The sequence below is a fragment of the Rhineura floridana genome, chromosome 21 (genome assembly GCF_030035675.1).
Source record: "Rhineura floridana isolate rRhiFlo1 chromosome 21, rRhiFlo1.hap2, whole genome shotgun sequence".
NCBI classification, from domain to species: domain Eukaryota; kingdom Metazoa; phylum Chordata; class Lepidosauria; order Squamata; family Rhineuridae; genus Rhineura; species Rhineura floridana.
Genome location: NC_084500.1, coordinates 8,086,165 through 8,108,948, shown reverse-complemented (window position 1 = coordinate 8,108,948; position 22,784 = coordinate 8,086,165). Strand labels below are relative to the sequence as shown.

General features: G+C 43.2%; 1 protein-coding gene across 2 annotated transcripts in view; it reads right to left on the bottom strand.

Annotated features, from left to right (window-relative positions):
• Positions 1-5,374: 5,374 nt before the first annotated feature.
• GALNT17 (polypeptide N-acetylgalactosaminyltransferase 17) overlaps positions 5,375-22,784 on the bottom strand; it is a 187,867-nt gene continuing 170,457 nt past the window's right edge. For both annotated transcript variants that reach the window (XM_061605097.1, XM_061605096.1), the window contains 5 exons: positions 22,068-22,253; positions 19,506-19,643; positions 14,863-14,958; positions 12,247-12,414; positions 5,375-7,103 (listed from right to left, as the gene is read on the bottom strand). In XM_061605097.1, coding sequence (XP_061461081.1) covers positions 6,975-7,103; positions 12,247-12,414; positions 14,863-14,958; positions 19,506-19,643; positions 22,068-22,253 — 717 coding nt within the window. In that variant the 3' untranslated portion in view covers positions 5,375-6,974. The remainder of the gene's footprint in view (positions 7,104-12,246; positions 12,415-14,862; positions 14,959-19,505; positions 19,644-22,067; positions 22,254-22,784) is intronic.

Sequence of the window (22,784 nt, the reverse complement as noted above, 5' to 3'; positions counted from 1 at the left end):
AGTATTTAATGTGATGGGTGTGCCATCTCCTGTCTTTACACAAATCCACAGACACGCTGCAGACCACCGGAATGAAGCTTTTGGACCACTGGTGGTTCACAGACCACAGTTTGGGAAGCCCTCATTTAAATGTTTTGTATCATTACAGGTTTTTTTTTTAAAAAAAAATTGTTTTATTTTTTTAAATAACCTTTCTGTGACAATTTTTGAGTTGATCACTTTGAGAACACAACTGGAGAGGCAGCATCCAAGTATAATTAATCAATCACAAACCATCTTCACACGTTAGAAAGGTCAGAGAATAGGACCCAAATGATGGTAAAGGGGATTTTGATTAAATATTTAAAAGAGCTTCCTGATAGTATGCACTGTTCAACCATGGAAAAGACAGAAGTTGGATCTATCTGCTGTAGCAGCAGATTACCTGTATTGCTAGGATGTTAATGACCTTTGAGGTGCCTTCCATTTTTAGGATTCTACTGAGTCTCTTCAGTAAGTTATAGGATTGGTCTAAATGGAGTCACAACTACACCTGATATGTTACAACAGTCATGAAAAGCTTTCACCTTCCAGATGTTGCTGTAACTCCCATCATCCCTGGCCATTGGCTATGCTTTCAAGGCCTAGAGATGGATGGATCTCTCCATTTCATTGTCTCATTTTTTCTCATTTTTCCAAACATAAATTCCATTTTCCACATTTCTGCAGCGATTTGCGACATTTTTTTTTTAAAAGAAACCTCAAGAAAAATTAGCATTTCAGTGAGAATTTCTCACAAGAAAAGCATTTTTGTTTGCAATTTTGCCTAACAGACACACTTATGGAAAGCTATTTTCCCTAATCTAATGCATTTTGTCTGTTATTTTCACTAATATGTGCACTTTTATGCACATTGTACCCTAGCATGTGGAATTTTGTACACATTTCTTGGCTGGAGAACTGCACTGCAAAAGTTGGGAGATGGGCAAATTTCAAAAAATTCAAATTTGATTTTTTTGTTTCAGAGAATGCACATTTGGTAGGTTTGCCTTTATTTAATTATTTATTTATTTATTTATTTGATTTATTAGTCGCTCATCTGGCTGGTACCCAGCCACTTTATATGCGAACTTAATCAAATTTCTCCCCCATGCCTATCTGAGGCTGAAGGGAGCTGTAGATCCTGCATTGAGAAGGGGGTTGGACTCGACGGCCGTACAGGTCCCTTCCAATTCTATGATTCTATGATCAGCAGCGTCTGGAGGCCCAAACACCTCTGTTATAACATAAGAGAAAGTTATATAATCATATCTGTTCAGACATAAACCATAATATGATTTATTTATAAACTTCTTTAAATAAACCATTATGTTTCGCTTAATGTTTAAGCAGGCAGAGAACATTCCTGAGCAACTGGCAATTATCCTGGAACTATTGAAAGAGCATTTCAACTAAAAGGCTCCCATCGAGGGACAGTCCCTGCCTGCAGGTTGACAGTCTACAATATCTACCTTCGGGCTTAGGGCGGTATATAAATTAAATTAAATAAATAAATAAATAAATCTAATTGGAAAGAAGAAGCAGGATTCTCACTGAGCTGATGCAAGGCTTGCAAATTTGCATCCATGGACAGTGCTGGGCCCAGGGATGGCCAGGCCCACTACTTATGTCTGCCCCTCCTATTGCCCTTTTGTTAAAAAGCAGCTGCGATCTCTGAACAGCCCCCAAGGCAGCTCCTTTTACATTTTAAATAAATCTCAGTGGCATTGTGAGTAATTAAAATGGCAGTCCTCCGCCATGTAGCATCCACCACTTCCAGATCTATTGGACTGGGCTCACAGCACAGGGTTGGGAGCTTTTGCAATTGGGGGGTGTCTTCTGTTTGCACTCTTTTTATTGTATGTCAAGTGAAAGGGCTAGTGTCTTATTCCCCCCCCCCCAATGAAATCTAGAAATTGGAGCAGGGGATTAAAATATGGTTGAGATGCCAGGGAGTGTCCTGTCATGACACAAGGCCTGACAGAGGCAAAGTGGTTACAAATAAGCCAAAAATACTGTAATCTACTTAATTCTTTATTATTTTAGCTTTTGCTGCTCCGTACCATTCCTTTGTTGGGCAGATCTCATCCGCTGATCCAGTGGGGAATCTGTGTGTGTGTGGGGGGGGGGGCATTAAATACTCCTGAGAGGGTTGGGGAGATGGATATGAGTTAGGGATGAGATCCATTGGCAAGCATTCCATCAACTTAACAAGCTGGTATCGATTCAGGTTCTTTATCCACTAGCCACTGCTTTTACTAATCTCTTTTTTTCTTTTGCTTGGGAAAAAGATCAATATTAATACTGATATTTCAAAATACCAATATTAATATCAATATTTTAAAGGAAATATTGATAAATTTTAATTCTTACAATCAATTTTTTTTTTAAAAAAAGTCTGTTTTAAAAAATAGCTGCATAAATTCACTGCATTAAAATCCAATCCTTAGTGACGGAGAATAAGCCAACTAATGGGAAATTTGGTCCCAAATCCAAACTGAGTGGAATTCTAGCACATTCCCTATATGTGTATGTGAAAAAGAGGAGTTTTGGAAAAGTAGAATGGGCTGAGAACAGCTTATAGATTCATCCTCTCTCAGGCTCTGGGCTGGGATTAGGAACCATGATTTTGGGTGTGAAGCTCTGTTTCAGGGATGAAGACCCTGTTGTTGAAGAGACTCCCGCTCTCTTCAGCCTCAGCTGGGAGTTCCTGCAACAACATCTGGAAGTTCCTACACTTGCACATTTGTAAAAAAAATGCCCCAATCTGCCAGTACCCTCTTTGGCTGGTACACAGCACAACTGAACCTGAGTCCCTAGAACTGTTCATAGAGTTCAAAGAAGTAAAATGCAAAGACCAATTTTATCTTTTCTAGGCAAAGAGCCGCCAGGAATTTACTGTGTCACTATGGAATTAGGGCCTTATTTAAAGGCCTTTTTTGTTTAAGCAAGTCTACCCCAATGAAAATTTTACATGTATTTTAACATTTCATTTTGTAATGTAATTTAAAAAAAAAAAAAAAAACACCTGCTGGTTTTATATGTATTATGAACATTTTAGGTTAACTTCTGATTGATTGGTAATTTCAATGTACATTTCATATTTTATGTCAACTGCTTAGAGCAGCCTTTCCCAACCAGTGTGCCTCCAGATGTTGTTGGACCACAACTCCCATCAGCCTCAGCTAGCATTCCAATGGTCAGGAAGATGGGAGTTGAAGTCCAACAACATCTGGAGGCACACTGGTTGGGAAAGGCTGGCTTGGAGGTTTTGATGATTAAGCAGGATATACTGTAAATCCTGTTAAATAAAATAAATAAAAATTAAAAAGGGGGGTTAGAGATTAAACAAGAAAACAAGCTTGTAGAATAATGTATTCAAGGTTACACACTATAAAGCACTACTATACCACTTCAACCTGGAGAATTCCAGGAAATGTAGTTTGTTAAGGGCACTGACATCACAGAGCTATAACTCCCAGCACCCTTAACAAGCAACAGGGTTGTATTTGACTTAAGTCCTACTCTGAATGCACCCGTTGAAATGAATGAAACTAAGTAGACATTTCCACTAATTTCAAGGGGTTTGCTCTGAGTAGGATAGCCTGCAATACCACCCATTGTTCCCAGGAATTAACCATCATTGCTGAAGTGGTTTAATAGTAGTTTAAACCCAAGGAGTGAGTATGCACAAAATTTCATGAGAAGAACTTTGTGGTGCTTTGCTTTGGGTATCTCAATGGGAAGCCTGAGATGACAATCAAAAGCAGTTTCCAATATATAGCATGAATCATAGAATCATAGAGTTGGAAGGGGTCTATAAAGGCATTGAGTCCAACTCTTGCTTTACGCAGGAATGACATTCGGTGCTTCCTCCTTAGGTAGCCCCATGTAAAGTAGTTCTTTGGATCTGAACCAAAACACCTAATGATGAATCAGACAGTTCCCTTTTAAGAAAAAAATAACCAATGCACTGTCCAACACAAATGATCCTAATCATTTGTTCAAGGAGCATGTCAAGGCATGTCCAGGACCAAGGTGAAGTTTCTGCTAACTAACATCAAGATCAACAGGGGATGTTCTATGCAGGTAAAAGGTTTTTTTTAAAAAAACACAAAAAACATCCTATTGGCTCAACTGTTTCATTGGCCTGATGGCATCAACACCTAGACCCTATCTGCAGTATACATTTAAAGCAGTATTACAGTTTATCATTTTTAGCAGTCATGGCTTCCCCCAAAGAATCATGGGAACTGTAGTTTGTTAAGTGTGCTGAGAATCGTTAAGAGACCTCTATTCCCCTCACAAAGCAACAGTTCCAAGAGTTCCCTGGGAAGAGCGGCGGACCTTTAAACTGCTCAGGGAATTGTTGCAGTGAGAGGGGAATAGGGGTCTCCTAACGACTCTCAGCGCCCTTAACAAACGACCTACTTTTGGCATGTTGAGTTCAGGGGTTACCACACCGGCCTGCTCTTAAAGAAGCCAGGCACATTCAGAAACCAACAAATGTGCATCCCACTGAACATAAGAAGAGCCTTGCTGGGAGACCAAAGGTCTATCTTGCACATCATTCTGTCGTCTACAGTGGCCAGCAGGATGCTTCCAGAAAGCAATTAGGGATGATGGAGAATTTCAACAAAAATGGAAAAGGAAGCAGAAATTGCTGCAGTTTGCGTGTTCATCTGTGGTCAGGAATGGAAATCAGTCAAGTGAATATGATAGGTAATTGTTCACATTGTGTGTGTGTGTGTTTAAGTCTGAAAATGATACATATATAAATTAATAATTAAAAAAAATTGTTTTGCTGTTTCCTTTACACTGAAATGAATGCAAGTTAAGTCACCAGTTACGTAACTTATATAACTTACATTAAATAGCAGACAGCGAGATGAACAACATAGCATTTGGCACAACTGCAGCAGAATGGAAACAGCACATATTGTGACTAATACAGGCTGGAATGGAAATCACTGCTTTCTTACACCCCTAAAAGCTGCTCATGCCCCTCCCCACAAGCAAATGGCATTCAACTGATACCCCCCCACACACACACACACACCAGCAATTGGTAACTGAATTAGGGTTGCCATGTTCAAGGCCTGAGACTGATCCTATATCTTAGGAGAAGAGAAAGTCAGCCAAGTGCTGGTGTTCTTGCAACACTGTAATGGGAAAAACCACAAGGTGGAATTCTCCCTTCCCCGTGCACAACTTTGAAAGATACAGAAGACCTCTTGGAGGCCGGGCCTGGCACCTGTATCTTTCAAAGTTGTGCAGGGGGAAGGGAGAATTCCACCTTGTGGTTTTTCCCATTACAGGGTTGCAAGAACACCTGCACTTGGCTGACTTTCTCTTCTCCTAAAGATACAGGATCAGTCTCAGGCCATGAACCTGGCAACCCTATAACTAATATATCTATCTGCCTTGTGTTTGTTTAACCCATGTAAGCTGATAGCCTTCACAGTATTGTATTGTGGTGACTTCCAGAAGCCATGAATGCAGGCCCCCTAGACCAACCTTGGAGATGTTGGACTACAACTCCCATCAACCCCCACCAGCTTAGCCAAAGGCAACATCTGGGGACCCGAGGTTGAAGAACAGTGCCCTAGATGTTGTTGCAAACCCAGTTGCCATCATCCAGAGCCAGCATGGCCAATGGTCATGAATGATGGGAGCTGCAGTCCAGAAATATCTGAAGAACCACAGCTGACCCGCCCTTGCACTATGTGAAGACATAGGCTGCATACACACCATGTGCATGTGCACAATTAGTGCACATTTAAAGCACATGACTTCCCCCAAAGAATTCTGGGAACTTTAGTATGTTAAGGGGGGCTGGGAATTGCAGCTTTGTGAGGGGTAAACTACGGTTCCCAGGATTCTTTGGGGGAAGTCATGTGCTTTAAATGTTTGGAGCCATAGTTTCTTCTGTCTATCCTGAATTTACTGACTTCTGTTTCATTGGGATTTTTAGGAGAGGGAGAAAAGTTCTCTAACCATATGTGACCAACTCTGTGTGCGTGTGTGAGGTGTTCAGTAGTGAATCTTTTCCCAAAGTTATCTCTCTCACTCACTAGCCCATGGTTAAGAAAGAAGATTGCTCTCAGATTCCGGAGACATAGCACAGTAAAACAATTCCTGGTCTCTAAAGCACAATTGCACAAAATTAAATGATGATAAGCAAAGTTAATTTGATTATTGCACATTAAAAACCACTCAAACACCAAATTAATCCTTGTTCCATTGGGAAGCGGGGGTGGGTTCTTCATGAAAATCTTCCCTTCCCCTTTTGGCAAGTTCATTCAAAATAGAGTACATCTCTTCATCACTGACTGAAGGATGAAAAGCTGAAGCAAAAAGGAGCAGCTGGCCCTTATGGGAGTGGACAGTTGGCATTTTGGATGGGTTTTTCTTCCGCTTTCAGCAGCCTTCACAAAAATAGCAACAGCATGTTGTGCCTGGTATGGAGAAAAGGTTCTGCAAGAAGCTGATGAAATGTGCCTTTAGTAGTCCAGGATTCTCACAGATGCGTCACAAAATGAGGAATCAGGAGAGGAGTAAAGGAATGTTTCTAATGATCCTTCAGCAAATGTGGCGATCAAGGTATTATCTGACTTGTGCATTGTTTTCCTCTTTGATTCTCCCAAATCTTCCACTGGTCCTTTGCTTGGGGACAGTAGTGTTACTTTGGAAAATGATTAGAAGCATTTATTACAGTTCTCCGCAGAAATGCCATTTGAGTGCTTGCAGGATGACAGTTGCAGACCTAGAATGTCTCCATTCAGATGGGTGAAGCCAGCAGAGAGAACCAAAGTTCAATAAATATTAAAAAGAAGAAGAAACTCTTCCCTAAGAGTCTTCCCTGATATTGCAAACAGAACAGAGGCGCAGAAGGATGTCCACCCTTGTGGAACATCCAAATCCAGTCAGTTCTCGAGCAACAGCTAAAGGGCATGCTACTTGATGAAATTTTTAATAGTCCACCTTTGTCCTGTGCAGCTGCGAAGAATAACTTCCATACCTGACATGCCTTTATTCTCAACTTCCAAACAACGTCCCGTCCCTTTGTTTAGAATTGCACCGTTCTGAAACAGAAAGGAGAAAGAAACCCATGTATCAAATCTCATGGCGACATGAGAACAGGCCTTTTCGATGGTGGCCCCCTACTTGTAGAATGCTTTCCCCAGGGAGGCACGTCTAGTGCCATCTTTGTCTATTTGGCCTTTTGGCCTTTGATGTGTGGGGTCTCAGCTACTGGTGACCTCTGTTAATGGGATTGGACCTGTAGACCTATCCTTTATTCATATTGTTTGTTTTTAAACTGATGTGTTTTTAGGTTTTTATTGATTGTGTTTTAAAATTAGTTTTAAGGTAAGTCACTTGTGTGAGAAAAGAGACCAACAAATATAATAAATAATAATAATATTTATTAATTAATTGAGTTTATTTATATGCCACCTTTCCACATAAAGCTGCACACAGATCAATATATATAACCCATCAGCCTGGGACAGGGATAAAAAACCTGTGTCCCTCGAGACACAGTTGGATCCCCACTCCTATCAGCCTCAGCCAGCATGGCCGGAGGTCATTTGTTCATTTCGTTCATTCATTTTCATTTTTCGTTCATTCATTTCCACCTTTGGGTGCTGCATTCGTCTCCTCCTGTGTTCCAGTTTAATGGCCTCCTACACACCAACTGTGATCTCATTCTCAAAGTGCTGATGTTTGCGTAGGCAGCTTCCCAGTGGTTCAGGAAACAAGTGGTGGTTGAGTGGGATACGGTTCATCATCCCTCACCTGTGTGGTCCTTTGGCCTACCTCCTATTGTTGGTTTTTTCTTTTTTCTTTTATTATTATTATTATTGAATTACTTCCTATGAACAGTAGTGCCGTGGCAAATTCAGAAGTGCAGGGTCCCTTCATGATAGTCACAGCCATGCCCCTCCCTCTTTTTTTGCTGCTGGGTTGAGAATGAGATCCTTGTTAATGCCTTCTCCCACAACAAAAGATGTCCCTAGCAGCCAATAAGCACAAAAGAGGAGAATGTTAGCTACTGAAAAGAGTCTTCTCAGTGGCTGACTCATCTCCTTTCACTCTGATTGACTCCAATCAGCAGGAAAGGAAAAGGAAGAAAACTCTTTTCAGTGGCCAACACACTTCCTTTTCATGCTGATTGGTTTATAGGTTGCTGGAGACATAGGGACCCTGCTGGGACCCTGCTCCCAAAAACATAAGGGGTCTAAGACCCCCTGAGACCCTGGATGACCACACCACTTCCTATGAAGCATCTCAAAGCAATTTCATCAAGCAATAAAAAGAAATATAAAACAATTGCACACATGTATATTGTTGTCATGTGCCTCCAAGTCAAGCATGACTAATGGTGACCCTATGAATCAGTGACCTCCAAGAGCATCTGTCATGAACCACCCTGTTCAAATCTTGTAAGTTCTGGTCTGTGGCTTCCTTTATGGAATCGATCCATCTCTTGTGTATATATATATAAATATATTGAAAACAATTCCATATATAAACAAAGTTTTTAAAACTTACATATATAAAAACAACTTGAAATGAAATACAGAGACCAACTAGGATAGCTATTTCCACTTAGAAGGCTTGTTGAACGAGTAAAGTCTTCAAGAGATGGCCAAAAGATAATAGAGATGATCCCTGTGGGATCAGTGGGAGGGAGTTCCAGAGGGTAAAGGCCCAATTCTGACATCATGTAAAACAGACCTCCTGATGAGGTGGTGGCTGCAGGAGGCCCTCTGCTGCAGAGTGAAGTGATTGATTGGGTCTGTAAGGGATGAGGCGATCTTTTAAATCTTTTGACATGTGAATGGCACAGGACTGCAAGTGACAATACATGTCTGCTGCCATCAGGCATAGCTTGATTAAGAACATAAGAGCCCTCTGGATTAGGCCAATGGCCCATCTAGTCCAGCATCCTGTTCTCACAGTGCCCAACTGGTGGAGGCAGAGCATAGCCATTATGGCTGGTAGCCTTATCCTCCATGAACTTGTCTTTGTTGTTGTTGTTGTTGTTGTTATGTGCCTTCAGGTCGACTACGACTTATGGCGACCCTATGAATCAGTGACCTCCAATAGCATCTGCCATGAACCACCCTGTTCAGATCTTGTAAGTTCAGGTCTGTGGCTTCCTTGATGGAATCAATCCATCTCTTGTTTGGCCTTCCTCTTTTTCTACTCCCTTCTATTTTTCCCAGCATTCTTGTCTTTACTAGTGAATTATGTCTTCTCATGATGTGTCCAAAGTATGATAACCTCAGTTTCATTATTCTAGCTTCTTGTGATAGTTCTGGTTTAATTTGTTCTAACCCCCAATTACTTGTCTTTTTCGCAGTCAGTTGGTGCCTTTTACTGACTCCCATGGTAGCAAATCCCATAGTTTAACTATGTGCTGTGTGAAGACGTCCTTTCTTTTGTCTGTCCTGAATTTTCTAACATTCGGCATCACTGGATGTCCATGAGTTCTAGTGTTGCATGAGAGAGGAAAGAAAACTTCTCTCTCTCCTTGCTCAGCACCATGCCTGATTTAATACATGTCTATCATTTCACTGCTTACTTGCCCCAAATGTAACTTTTTGTCATGGGGTTGCGACAAATGCACCAGAATGTTGCAGAGTAGAGAGCTCCTGCTCAGAGACCCAGCAGCCAGCCATGCTCTTGTTTAGGATACTCCATTCCATACTTCCCCCAGTTTTCCATTTCCACCCTTTCACCTGTCAACCAGCATTCAAAGGCCAATGAGTACATTCAGTCTTCTCTTCTGGATCAGGCTAGTGGCCTACCTAGTCTAGCATCCTGTTCTCACAGTGGCCAGCCAGATGCCTCAATAGGAAGCCCACAAGCAGGATCTGAACGCAAGAGCACTCTCCCCTCCTGCGGTCTCCAGCAACTGGTTTTCAAAAGCAAACTGCCTCCGACAGTGGAGGAAGAACGCAACCATTGTGGCTGATTATGTGAATTTGTCTAATCTCTACGACCTGGGAGACCAGGGTTCAAATCCCCACACAGCCATGAAGCTCACTGGGTGACCTGGGGCCAGTCACTGCCTCTCAGCCTCAGAGGAAGGCAATGGTAAACCCCCTCTGAATACAGCTTACCATGAAAACCCTGTTCGTAGGCTCACCATAAGTCAGAATCGACCTAACGGCAGTCCATTTCATTTCATTTTTTTCAAGTTGGTGGCCATCACTACCTCTTGTGGGAGTGAGTTCCATAGTGTAACTATTGGTGGGGAAGCCATCATTTCTAATGTGCAGCCAAAACAACACTTCCCACAAGGGAGGAGTCAGCAGGATCAGGGGCATCCCAAGGTTTGCAAAGGTAGCAAAAATTAGGGTAGGGTGGGGAGGCCCAGTGAGGCCTGAGCAGAAGCTTGGCAGGAGGGGAAAGAAACAAGCTTCTTTCAACTGGCTGGCCACACTGTAACCCTTACAATTAAAAAAAAAGGAAATGGACTGCCTTCAAGTCGATTCTGACTTTTGGCGACCCTATGAATAAGGTTTTCATGGTAAGCTGTATTCAGAGGGGGTTTACCTTTGCCTTCTTGTGGGGCTGAGAGGCAGTGACTGGCCCGAGTAATTAGGGATGGGCTAATCAGTCAGTTTTGGTTTCTCTCATTTTGTCATTTTTCTAATCTCACATTTAGTTCTCATTTCCCTATCATTTTGCAATTTTTAAAAAATATGCCGTCATGAAAATTCATCAGCATTTTAGTCCTCATTGTTCACATTTTTGTATGCAATTTCATAACCTTTCCCAACCTTTGGGTCTCCAGACGTTGCTAGACTACAGCTCCCATCAGCCCTTGCAGCGAACATGGCCAGTGGCCAGGAATTATGGGAACTGGAGTCCAGCAACATCTTGGGACCCAAAGCTTGGGAAAGGCAGAGTCTTAATAATACACATTTTTCAAAGTAATTTCCCCTAATGCTTTGGCTATGGGGTGGTATATAAGTACAATAAATAAATAAATAATAATGTAATGCATTTTTGTATGCTGTTTATTTATTTATTTATTTATTAAATTTCTATACCGCCCCATAGCCGAAGCTCTCTGGGCGGTTCACAACAGAATAAAACATCAATATACAATTAAAACCACATATATAATTCAAAACACAAGGAAATACAAAATATTAAAATACTAACAGTGTTAAATGTAAAAATACGAAGATGTTATAATATTACATAATTAAATTAAAATGTCTGAGAGAAGAGGAAGGTTTTAACCTGGCGCCGAAAAGATAACAACGTTGGCGCCAGGGGTACTTCAAGGGGAAGATCGTTCCATAATTCGGGGGCCACCACTGAGAAGGCCCTTTTTCTTTTGTTTTCATTAACATATGCATTTCAAGGCACATTTTGCCCTAGTCCAGGGGTCGCCCATGGGCAGGGATGATGGGAGTTGTGGTTCAGCAACATGTGGAGTGCCAAAGGTTTACCATCCCTGCCCTAGTCCATGCATTTTTGAACACATTACTTGGCTGGAAAACTGCATTGCAAAAACCGCAGAAATGTGTGTGACAAAGGTTGGCTGTTCCAATTCTTGGGTTGTTTCAGAAAGTGTGAATGAGCTAGGTTCACCTTTGAATAAGGATGGGTGACAATTTTGATTGAGTTTGCATTTCAAGCAGAATTTATCCAAGTCGCACTGTCTGAAACAATATAAGAACCAAAACATGGCCATCTTTCAAAATTTGCATTTATTAGAATTTTGGGATGCAGTTCACCAACTAAACAACATTTACAAAAATGCATATATTAGGGGAAAGTGTGCACAAAAATGAATATATGAGTGAAAATAACGTGCAAAAAGGCATGATATGATGAAAAATGGCTTGCAAAAATTGTCCCTTTGTCAAAACTGCCTTCAAAAATGTGTTTATTTGGAGAAATTTTCACTAAAGTTGTGGAGGATTTTCATGAGGATTTTTTTTAAAAAATCCGCAGATCGCTGTAGAAATGTAGAGAAAGGAATTTAACACTGGAAAAATGAGAAACCAAGAGAACCACACTAGACAGATCTTTCCATCCCTACCTTTGAATGTGCAACGAATCAAATTTCTGCCCCATTGCTACTTGTAACATATCTGCTGTAGAGATCGGGCTTGAATGCAGATGATTGGTAAGAAAACACACCAAGACATGTGTCGAAAGCACGTCACTATCAGTAAAACGACAGACGTTACAGACCTGTATGAAATTCCAGCGCTTATGGAGGCTGCTCTTGACCTTTTCGCAGTCCAGGAGTTGTGGGGAACGGTTTTTCATGTTATCCACCAAGCAGCGGGTATCAGGCAGGAGCATTGTGGTCCCAAGAGCACCCAAATGAAGAAAACCTTCTTTGGTGTACCGGGCAAGCTGGTTGAGGGAGAGAAGAGCAAGAGATTGGGTTAGAGACTTGAATCTTGAAGGCTTCGATCCCGGTATGGTGTTACCCCTCCCTTCCACCGAGAAGCTCCCACAGATCTCCCACTTTTATCCTCGTAAACAACTCTTTGAAGGACGTTTGGCTGAGAGAGAGTGATATCTGTGGTGCAGAGGAGGAATTTGAACCCAGGATTTCATCGCTTTGATGTTTAAAGCCAGGATGTTATGCTGCACTGGGAAAAAGAAAAGGACTGGCGGTTGGAGGGAGGGGTCTGCTTCACTCTCTCTCCTTTGCCCCCCCAACTGACCCTTGTTTAGGGGTGGGGAACCTTTTTCAATGGGGCCACATTTCCTTCTGGGCATACTTCTGAGGCGGCCAGGGCCACAGGCAGAAGTGCACAGGGCAACAAATGTAATATCTACTTTACAACTGTTAAACTGGCATCTGTTAAACTGGCGTCTGTACGGGTAGCTGTCAGGGACACAGGCTTGGGGATAGGTCTGAGGGCCAGATAAATAGACCTAGAGGGCCACACTTGACCACCAGGCCTGAGAGTCCCCCACCCCTTTCCTAATGAGAAAAAGGAGCCACACAGTGGATGCAGCCATTGTTTGCAAATCCCCAACCTGTTTCAGGTCCAGTAGCACCCAACCCCAGCAGCAGCAGAGAGAGAAGCCTGGCCAGCTACCCAGGCAGAAAGTGAGTTTAACATCTGCCACTTGCTTGTTTCCACCTGTGGTGCTCTCGGCTCTACAAGAGAAACTGGCTTCCTATGTACTGCCTTCAAGTCAATTCCGACTTATGGCGGCCCTATGAATAGGGCTTTCATGAGGCTGAGAGGCAGTGACTGGCCCAAGGTCACCCAGTGAGCTTCATGGCTATGTGGGGATTCGAACCCTGGTCTCCCAGGTCATGGTCCAACACCTTAACCACTACTATCACTATTCCTGATAGTAGGCAACTTGGGTCTGCCTTTACCATCAGCTCCAGTACAGAAATGCTGCCTTGGGTGGCAGGACCCACAATCACTGGGCTTGCCACCGAAGGGAAGCCGTCAAAGGGAATTATCCCTTTGGAAGCCATGAAGGCGCTTCTCCTGCTAAGTTTGATTTTTGATTGAGTTGATTCGGGGGGAGGCGGGACAGGAACAACCGGAAGGGTGTTCATGTGCCTAATCTGACCTCTTGGTGAGAGACTTGGTGATACTATTCATCGGCACATACACAGGATGCGTGGTGGGTGGCCATGTGATCTGTTGGGAGCTTTTGGTTCAGGGCCCTGTATGCGTATGAGACAAGAGGAAAGGCAGCAGAGGGGAAGAGGGTGATGGTGCCCCTATACAAGCGATTACAGGGAGGGGACTGTTTCTTGAAGAGAAAGGGTTGGAGGTATGGAAGATCTAGATGGCTTCAGGTGATCTCCTCTATTGCCCCAACACTACTGGGACCTGGTGGCCTGGTTCCTAGGTCCTCTGTCTTGGTGCTGTTGCTTTGAAATGCCAAGTCAGTTCATCATACGATCTCACTCATCCATTACATGATTGCAGATGAGGGGGCTAACTTGGCCTATATTACCAACACCTGGCTTGAGCAGATTGGATCTGACTCAGCTATGCCACCCAAGTATTTGGCGCAGCATCAACTGTGATTGGAGGACTGGGGAGGGAGAATTGCTCTGGCACATTTTCCATCATCTCACCAGGAAACCTCTCTATTTTGGGGAGAACTATGAGGGCCTGTACCTCGCACTCGGCCAGCAAGACAAACTGGGGCCGCTGTTGGTGTACCAACCACCTTGCTGCCCGACAGCATACACAACCAAGCTGGCTAAGGTGGTGTCGAGTATAGCATTGGAGTACCCCAAGAAGGGGTGGCTAGGATATTGGGGAGGGGTGTTGAATTAATCTTGTTGTAAAGGTCAGACTGATACTTGGTGATGTTTGGTCTTGAGGCACCAATCGCCCTTTGCAGGATTAGGATGGTCTGCCCCCCAATAACTTATGGAATCCAAGGGATTCCTGAATGATTTGGGAGGATCTTCCAGAAGCCAGATCCAGTAAGCCTGTTGAGGCCTTGATCTTGCTATGGAACAGCGAGATGTGCTGGGCTGTTGATACGATGGCTAATGAATGACCCCTGACACTGACCAGAGGGCTCCCTGGTTTTTCAGGGAGCTCCAAGATGTGAAAGAGGATGAGCAAAGACTAGAGCACAAGTGGCATAAGACTCATTGTGGAGCAGATCAACAAATAGTCACCCCTATTGAGTGGCTACAAAGGTGGCAAACATTGCTTGCTGTAGGCATTCTTGTTTCACATTTCTTGCTTCGAAATTTGGCCAAGCATTGTAAGTGCAGAAAATGCATATTCCAAATCGCAATGCCCTGAATGTTGGCAGCTTAGTTGTTCACACCACATAGTAACTAAGGTGAACTCTAACCTGCGGCCCCCAACCATGGCACGGATAGAGAATTGCCGTGTGGTTCTCCTGTGGCCCTTGATCAAGGCAGACATCTTTCACTTTGTTGTTGCGCAGCTGTAACAAAGACAAAATACTAATTTTGCATATTATGTACCGTTCCCTCTACAGATACACAACTCTGTGTACAGAAATGTACACAGACAGACATTTAGAACTGCTTTGAAACAGCCAATGGGACTGTGCGTCAAATGTTTGGGCTTCTGCCCATGAGATTGCACGGGCATGTTGTGCACGTTGTGTGTGGCAAATGAGCCATAATCGGTGCAGATGGATAGCAAACTGGGCTTGCAGATCACATGCTCGAAGAAGGTCTGGAAATGAACTAAGGCCATTTCTCTTGAGACAGTCTACCACTCCCAGGCTCCACCCCTTTCCAAAAGAGTAGAAAACCTGAAAGGAATAGTCCACCTCCCAGCGGTTCCTGCCTTCTGTATTGCCTGAGATGGCAGGCAGGCCCTGGGGACTTTGAGGCCCCTCCTAGTTCAGGAAGTGCTGCCTTTGAGGGCCCCACTTCAGAGGGTTTTGTCTCAAGTGTAGGATGGACAGATCTGTCTCTTTCGCTTCTCTCAGTTTCTCACTTTTCCAATGTTAAATTCAGTTCTCTACATTTCTGCAGCGATCTGCGGATATTTTTTTTTTAAAATCCTCATGAAAATTCTCCAACATTTTAGTGTAAATTATTGGGAGAAATGCACACAAAAATGGTGGAGAATTTTCATGAGATTTTTTTTTAAAAAATCACAGATCTTTTGTAGGCAGTTTTGAGAAAGGGACACATTTTTGCAAGCTGTTCCTCATCACTTCATGCCTTTCTGCATGTTATTTTCACTCATGCATTCATTTTTATGCACCCCTTTCCCCTAAGAGATGCATTTTTGTCAATGTTGTTTAGTTGGCGAACTGCATCCCAACATTTGAATAAATGCGAATTTCAAAGGATGGCTGTGTTTTGGTTCACATATTGTTTCGGAAAGTGCAGATTTGATAAATTCTGCTTCAAATGCAAACTGAATCGAAACTGTCACCCATCCCTACTCAAGGGGCTCCTGGCTGATAGCCTCAAGTCAGAGTCATCAGAGTCAGTGCTGCTCTTGGAGACATAGGAGCCTTAGAGCCGTGTGTATGTGTGTGGGTGGGTGTGGGTGTATATATAGTATTTTATGTATTTTAATTGTATTTTATATATTTTATTTTAATGTTTTTGTGAATGTATTCTGTCCGTGTTTGATTTTATTTTTGTAAGCTGCCCTGAGTGCCCTGTTACAGGGTAGAAGGGCGGGATAGAAATATTTTAAATAAATAAATAATAAATAAAATACCACACCAGGCCAGTGGTCCTTCTAGCTCAGAATTGCCAGTAGTGACTGGTGGCGGCTCTTCAGGATTTCAGACAGGAAACCTTTCCTAGCCCTACCTAGAGATGCCACGGATTGAACCTGAGACCCTCTTCATGCAAGGCAGATGCTCTACCACTGGGCCCATGCCCTTCTCTGTTCCTCGTGAGCTAGATGGTTTCTTTCCATCTGTGTGTCAAGCGTCTTGGCTGCTGCTTCTCCTTTATCTTACAGGACTTTGATGGGTTTCTGTCCCTTTTGGAATGGTCACTGAGAAGATTCTAATTTTTAACCAAAAAAACCTCAGTGCAACATTTTTGACAAAAATAACAAAATGGATCATAAATGGCAGTTTGCATTTAGAAAGCACCATCAGTAGAAAATGATTTATGGGATTCAGGACTGGACATGGAACTGAAACAGCCTTGGTCGCTCTGGTGGATGATATGAGGAGGGCGTTGGATAGGGGAGAATATACCTTCCTTGTCCTGCTCGATCTCTCAGCAGCTTTCGATACCGTTGACCACGGTATCCTGTTAAATCGCCTAGAGGGATTAGGAATAGGGGGCACTGTTTTACGGTGGTTCCGTTCCTATCTCTCAGACAGGCATCAATGGGTGGCATTGGGGGATGAGGTTTCAGACCCTTGGCCCCTCAATTGTGGAGTGCCACAGGGTTCTATCCTCTCCCCCATGCTATTCAACATCTATGTGAAACCGCTGGGAGCTATCATCAGGAGTTTTGGGCTGCAGTGTCACCAATATGCGGATGACACTCAGCTCTATCTCTCATTTAAGTCCTCACCAGAGTTGGCTGTGAATACCTTGTCCAAGTGCCTGGAGTCCGTAAGTGGATGGATGGGAGAGAACAGGCTGAAGCTAAATCCCGACAAGACCGAGGTATTGCTTGTGGGTGACAAGGGAAGGTTGGGAGATTTAGACTTGGTGTTTAATGGGGTAAAATTGCCCTTGAAGGACCAGGTTCGTAGCCTAGGGGTCATTCTTGACTCCCAGCTGTCCATGGAGGCTCAGGTCTCGGCAGTGAGCCGGGCAGCTTGGTATCAATTACATCTGATACAGAGGCTGCGACCCTACCTTCCTGAGCATCTGCTCCCACGAGTAATACATGCTCTGGTCTCCTCTCGCTTAGACTACTGTAATGCGCTCTACGTGGGGTTACCCTTGAAAACGCTCCGGAAATTGCAGCTGGTACAGAATGCGGCGGCACGCTTGATAAAGCATAGCTGTCGCCGGGATCACATTACTCCAGTGTTGGTGGATCTACACTGGTTACCAGTTGCTTACTGGGCCCAATTCAAGGTGTTGGTACTGACCTTTAAAACCCTATACGGTTTCGGCCCAGTTTACCTGAAGGAACGCCTACAGTATCACCAATTATGCCGCCAGACAAGATCAGCTTCAAAAGGCCTTCTCTCGGTTCCGCCAGTCAAAACAGCTAGGCTGGTACGGACCAGAGAGAGGGCATTTTCGATTGTGGCCCCCACCCTCTGGAATTCGCTCCCTTTTGACCTTCGACATGCCTCCTCCCTGTTGGGTTTTCGCTGAGCCTTAAAGACCTGGCTATTCAGGCAGGCCTACAGGATTTCTGGGGTGGATTAGTTTTAGGTTGTATTAATTGAAGGGTGGTTTTAGATTAATTGATGAGTGTGATTTATGCTTTGTATATTGTATTTATATTATTGTAAGTCACCTAGAGTGTCCGTTAGTTCGGACAGATAGGCGACTAAGAAATAAAATTTTATTATTATTATTATTATGGGATGAATCGTTTTTGTCTCTTTCCTTGCAAACAAGAGCATCACAGTTTCATCATGTTGACAGCTCTAGTGGCTGGGTAGGTTTTTAAACTCTTGGATTTCCCTGGAAATCGCCCAGAGTTAACACAGTGTTTATAGAAGGAACAATTAATTCTCTGTTACAGGAGTCTGGGATGAACGCTGTTAGATCTCATAATGTCCTAAATCCAGTTAATTCCCTCTAGTCTCTTTCCTCTCCCTCTCACAACTAATGCCAAATCATTACAAATTGTCATAGCATAATGCTTCCTATTAAATGTGTTAGTCGCCTAATGCCACACTCAGTTCCTTGTGATCTAGATGGTTTGTTTCCATCTGTGTGTCAATACAATGATGAGCATGGAGGATAAGGCTGCAAGCCATGATGGCTATGCTTTCTTTCCATGGTTGGAGGCAGTATGCTTCTGAATGCCAGTTGCTGGAAACCACAGGAGGGGAGAGCGCTCCTGCTTGCAGGCTTCCCATCTGGTTGGCCACTGTGAGAACAGGATGCTGGACTAGACGGGCCATTGGCCTAGTCCAGCAGGCTCTTCTGATGTGTACTATACAATATTTTGGTCAGATGTTATGCCGTCATGACATCACGCAGTGTGACATGTGGACATGACAATGTAATGTCTTACCAAAAAGAAATTGGGTATGAAGAAATTGGCAGCGATGGGAGGCCCAGAGCATTCTAGCCTAGGACTCAGCTTCACCAGGTGGGTGGGAGCCTTGGCAAACCCTGAGGGGGAGGGAGGGGAGCTCTGGTGATTCCTGGGCAGACGGGAGGAAAGCTCTGGCAACCCTGTGGGGCTGGGAAGGGGCTTTTGGTGAAGTAGGTGGGGTGCTGAGTGACGCAAGCAGGGGTGGACCCCCTAGCAGGGACGCATTATGACTTTCATGGGCCCTAGACACTTTTGCCTTCGTGGGCCCCTCCCACCATAATAATATCAATATTAAAATTATTTTTGATATAACTTTAAATACATTTTATTTTTTTTCTGTTTTAGGCAAAATGTAATAGATTTTTGTGGGCCCTATATGTTTCATTTTTTTCTCATGTGAGAAAAAAATTAAAACATTTTCTTCGACCCTAAAAGTTCATTTTTTTTCCTTCTGATTTTAAAAGAAATTAAAACATTTTTGTGGACCCCTAAAAGTATCATGGACCCTAGGCACTGTGCCTACTGTGCCTAATGGATAAGTCGGCCCTGCCCCCTAATTCTTAATGTTAAAACAATCCAATATGATAACTCTGGCTTGATCCAACCCAGAGCTGTCTCAACCCTACTCACCCAAGCCCAGATACCCCTCCCCAATTAGCCCAATTTCTTTGGCTGAATCTGGTGCACAGCCCTACTGGATACCTCCAATGATTCTCCACAGATCTCATTAAAAATGATAAGAAACAAAGTGCATTCCTCATTAGCCCCTACATGTTCAATGTGGTGTTTTCCTCTCTTAATTACCTCTCCATATGCAATGGTGTTATTGTATCTTCTCATTTCTGGGTAGACATGGTCCAGGTACCATTGGAAATTCTTGCACTTTAAACTTTTTCTCAGTGCTTTTCGCTCCGAGACATCTCCAATATCAATTCCTGGATTCTGAAAGAGATACATTCTTGGTAGGGGATTTTACAAGATTTGTTTAGGACCCTAATTTGATTCAGTCTGGAGTGCGTCAGAGACTGTTGGGAACAATCTGAACCTTGCATCAGGAAAACCAGAGCTTCATGCCTTCCCAAAACATGGCTATGTCTTTCTTTTGACATAATTGAATGAAATCTGAAGGAATAGCAACCCCTCCTGATAGAATTACACTTGTTAAATTCTAGACAAACAGGTGCAGGGATTTTTGTGATAGCCACTTGTAATAATAAAACCTTTTGAGCTGAGCACCAGTCTGTAATCTTTTAGCTTTTGGCAGAAGTAGACCAGTTCTGGTCTCTGCACTTCAAGAAGGATACAGACAAACTGGAACAGGTTCAGAGGAATGCAACAAGGATGATCAGGGGACTGGAAACAAAGCCCTATGAGGAGAGACTGAAAGAAATGGGCATGTTTAGCCTGGAGAACAGAAGACTGAGGGGAGATATGATAGCTCTCTTCAACTACATGAAAGGTTGTCACATAGTGGAGGGCCGGGATCTCTTCTTGATCATCCCAGAGTACAAGACATGGAATAATGGGCTCAACTTGCAGGAAGCCAGATTTCGACTGGACATCAGGAAAAACTTCCTAACTGTTAGAGCCATACAACAATGGAACCAATGACCTAGAGAGGTAGTGGGCTCTCTGACACTGGAAACATTCAAGAGGCAGCTGGACAGCCATCTGTCGGGAATGCTTTGATTTGGATTCCTGCATTGAGCAGGGGGTTGGACTCAATGGCCTGGTACGCCCCTTCCAACTCTACTATTCTATGATTCTATGAAATTTGCAAGAATTGTAGTAATTCATTTTTAAACTATTTAAATTTGACTTGTAAAGTATTTTATGCTGATAGTATGCATGGAAGACTTTTGCTGTCTTTTGTTGTTTATGATTGCTTTTAATTATGATTATATATTTTCCTTTTAATATTTTGTAGTAAACTGCCCAAGGAATGTTTATTGATGGGCAGGTAATTAATAATAATAATAAGCTAATTAATAATAAAACATAATTAGGACCAGTTATCTAAGTTCTCTACTAAAGCATGTTGAAAGAGAATGCGCAAGCTAATGATGCCTGAAAGACATCTTATGGCCTCCAGAAAGATTTATTTATTTATTATTCAACAGAGTTTAAGGCAGTATACATGGTTTCCTCCCTCTTATCTTTACACTAAGATAGTTTAGGCTGGAAATAATTGTCCTTATGACTGAGCAGGATTAAACCAATGTCTCCTTGTTCCTACTCGGGCACCCAACAATGTGGAAGTAAAATAACCAGGATGTAGAGGATTCTGGGTATCTGAAAATATTGGTTCTGCCTGTGTCTGGAAAGTGTAAAAAACTGCTAAGCATGGGGACATAACTGATAGACCAGATGGCTGAGCAAACATGCCTTTGAATTTTCCTGTATGCCCTTAAAGCAACAGTATAACCAGCTTCAAAGTGTTACAACTCTAGTTAGCAAGCACTCCCTTAGCAACATAGCCCTGTACTCCCTAACAACCTGTCCTAGCAATATATAATCAGAATGCTTTAAATTAAAAGAATTTCATGTGTATTATGCATACTCTAAATGTGAGAGTTTCATCTGCTGAAGTCTTTGTTCTATGAAAAAATATAAAGGCCTGCGCCATTTTGTAGAGAGTCAGAGTCAGTTGCAGTTTTGGGCCTGGCTCTCTAGCACTGTAGGCTTGAAATCTACTTCAGCTCAAATTTGTCTCTGAGTGAATTCCTCCACAACAGCCACCAACTTGGATGACTTTTAAAAGAGGGTTAGACAGGTTCAGGGAAGGTAAGACTATCAATTATTGTTAGCTACAATCAGGGCAGGCTCCAGGAATGCCGGGGCCATTGGGTATCATTAACGAAGATGGCGGCCGCAGTTTCCCTAAGGGGATGACGCCTCTGCCACCATCTTTGTTGATGGTACACGTGCGTGCTATGCACGCACATCTCTGCCATCAACTAAGATGGCAGCAGGGGCTTCAATACCTTAGGGAAACCGCAACCACCATCTTCATTAAGGGCAATGGTAAAAGACAGCAGACAGGTAGGTGGGGGCACGGATTGCGGAACGGGAGTGGAGGGGTGGCTGAGGGCCCCCCATAGCTCCAGGGGGCATCGGGCCAGTGCCCCACCTGGCCGCTCTTTAGAACTGGCCCTGGCTACAATGGCTATGTTCTGCATCCATTGTCAGAGTGAGTATGACTCTGAATTCCAGTTGCTGAGAATCACAAGTGGAGTGAGCACTGTTGCTTGCCCATAGGCATCTAGTTGGCCACTGTGAAAATGGAACACTGTACTAGATGGGCCTTTGGCCTAATCCAGCAGGGCTCTTCTTAAGTTTTTATGAGTTGAAGCTATATAGATGTACCTCCAGTGGCAGGTTCCATGCGATGTACACATGCGACTTGTAATCATCCATCCACACCTCGGCCACCCGCAGTGCATTCCTCTTTGTGTAGAAGCCAATGTTATTGTTATACGGTTTCTTCTTCCGCTCAATGTGGGCAACTCGAGAGCAGGGAAGGACTTCCATGCTTCCACCACAGAGCCACACCTAGAGAGAGAGAGAGAGAGAGAGAGAGAGAGAGAGAGAATGGGGGACACACAATGTGAAAGATGAAGAAACCAAAACACAATCAACAACCGTGGCTTCTGGCACTATTTTCAAGCATATCACACAGGCCTTTGAATATCCAAATGAACAAGTAAAACCTGTTCTGAATCATCTGAGCACTAGGAGGCATTTATATGCCATTATGGTGGTAACAGCAGAGAGGGTTGCATCCAACTCAGAAATACCCAGAGTAGACCGATTGAAAACAATCGGCCTATGTTAGTCATGCCCGTCAATTTCAGTGGGTCTGTTCTGAGTATGACTAACATTGAATACAACCCAGAGGATGTAAAAACACTTTTACAATAAAATAAATCTTAGAGCAAAATGTAAAAAAAACCACCCTTGAATAATTGAATTATAGGTTTGGGAAAGACCATAGTCCAACTCTGCTCATTGCAGGGTGCAACTATATATGGATATGTACTGCCTTCAAGTCGATTCCGACTTATGGCGACCCTATGAATAGGG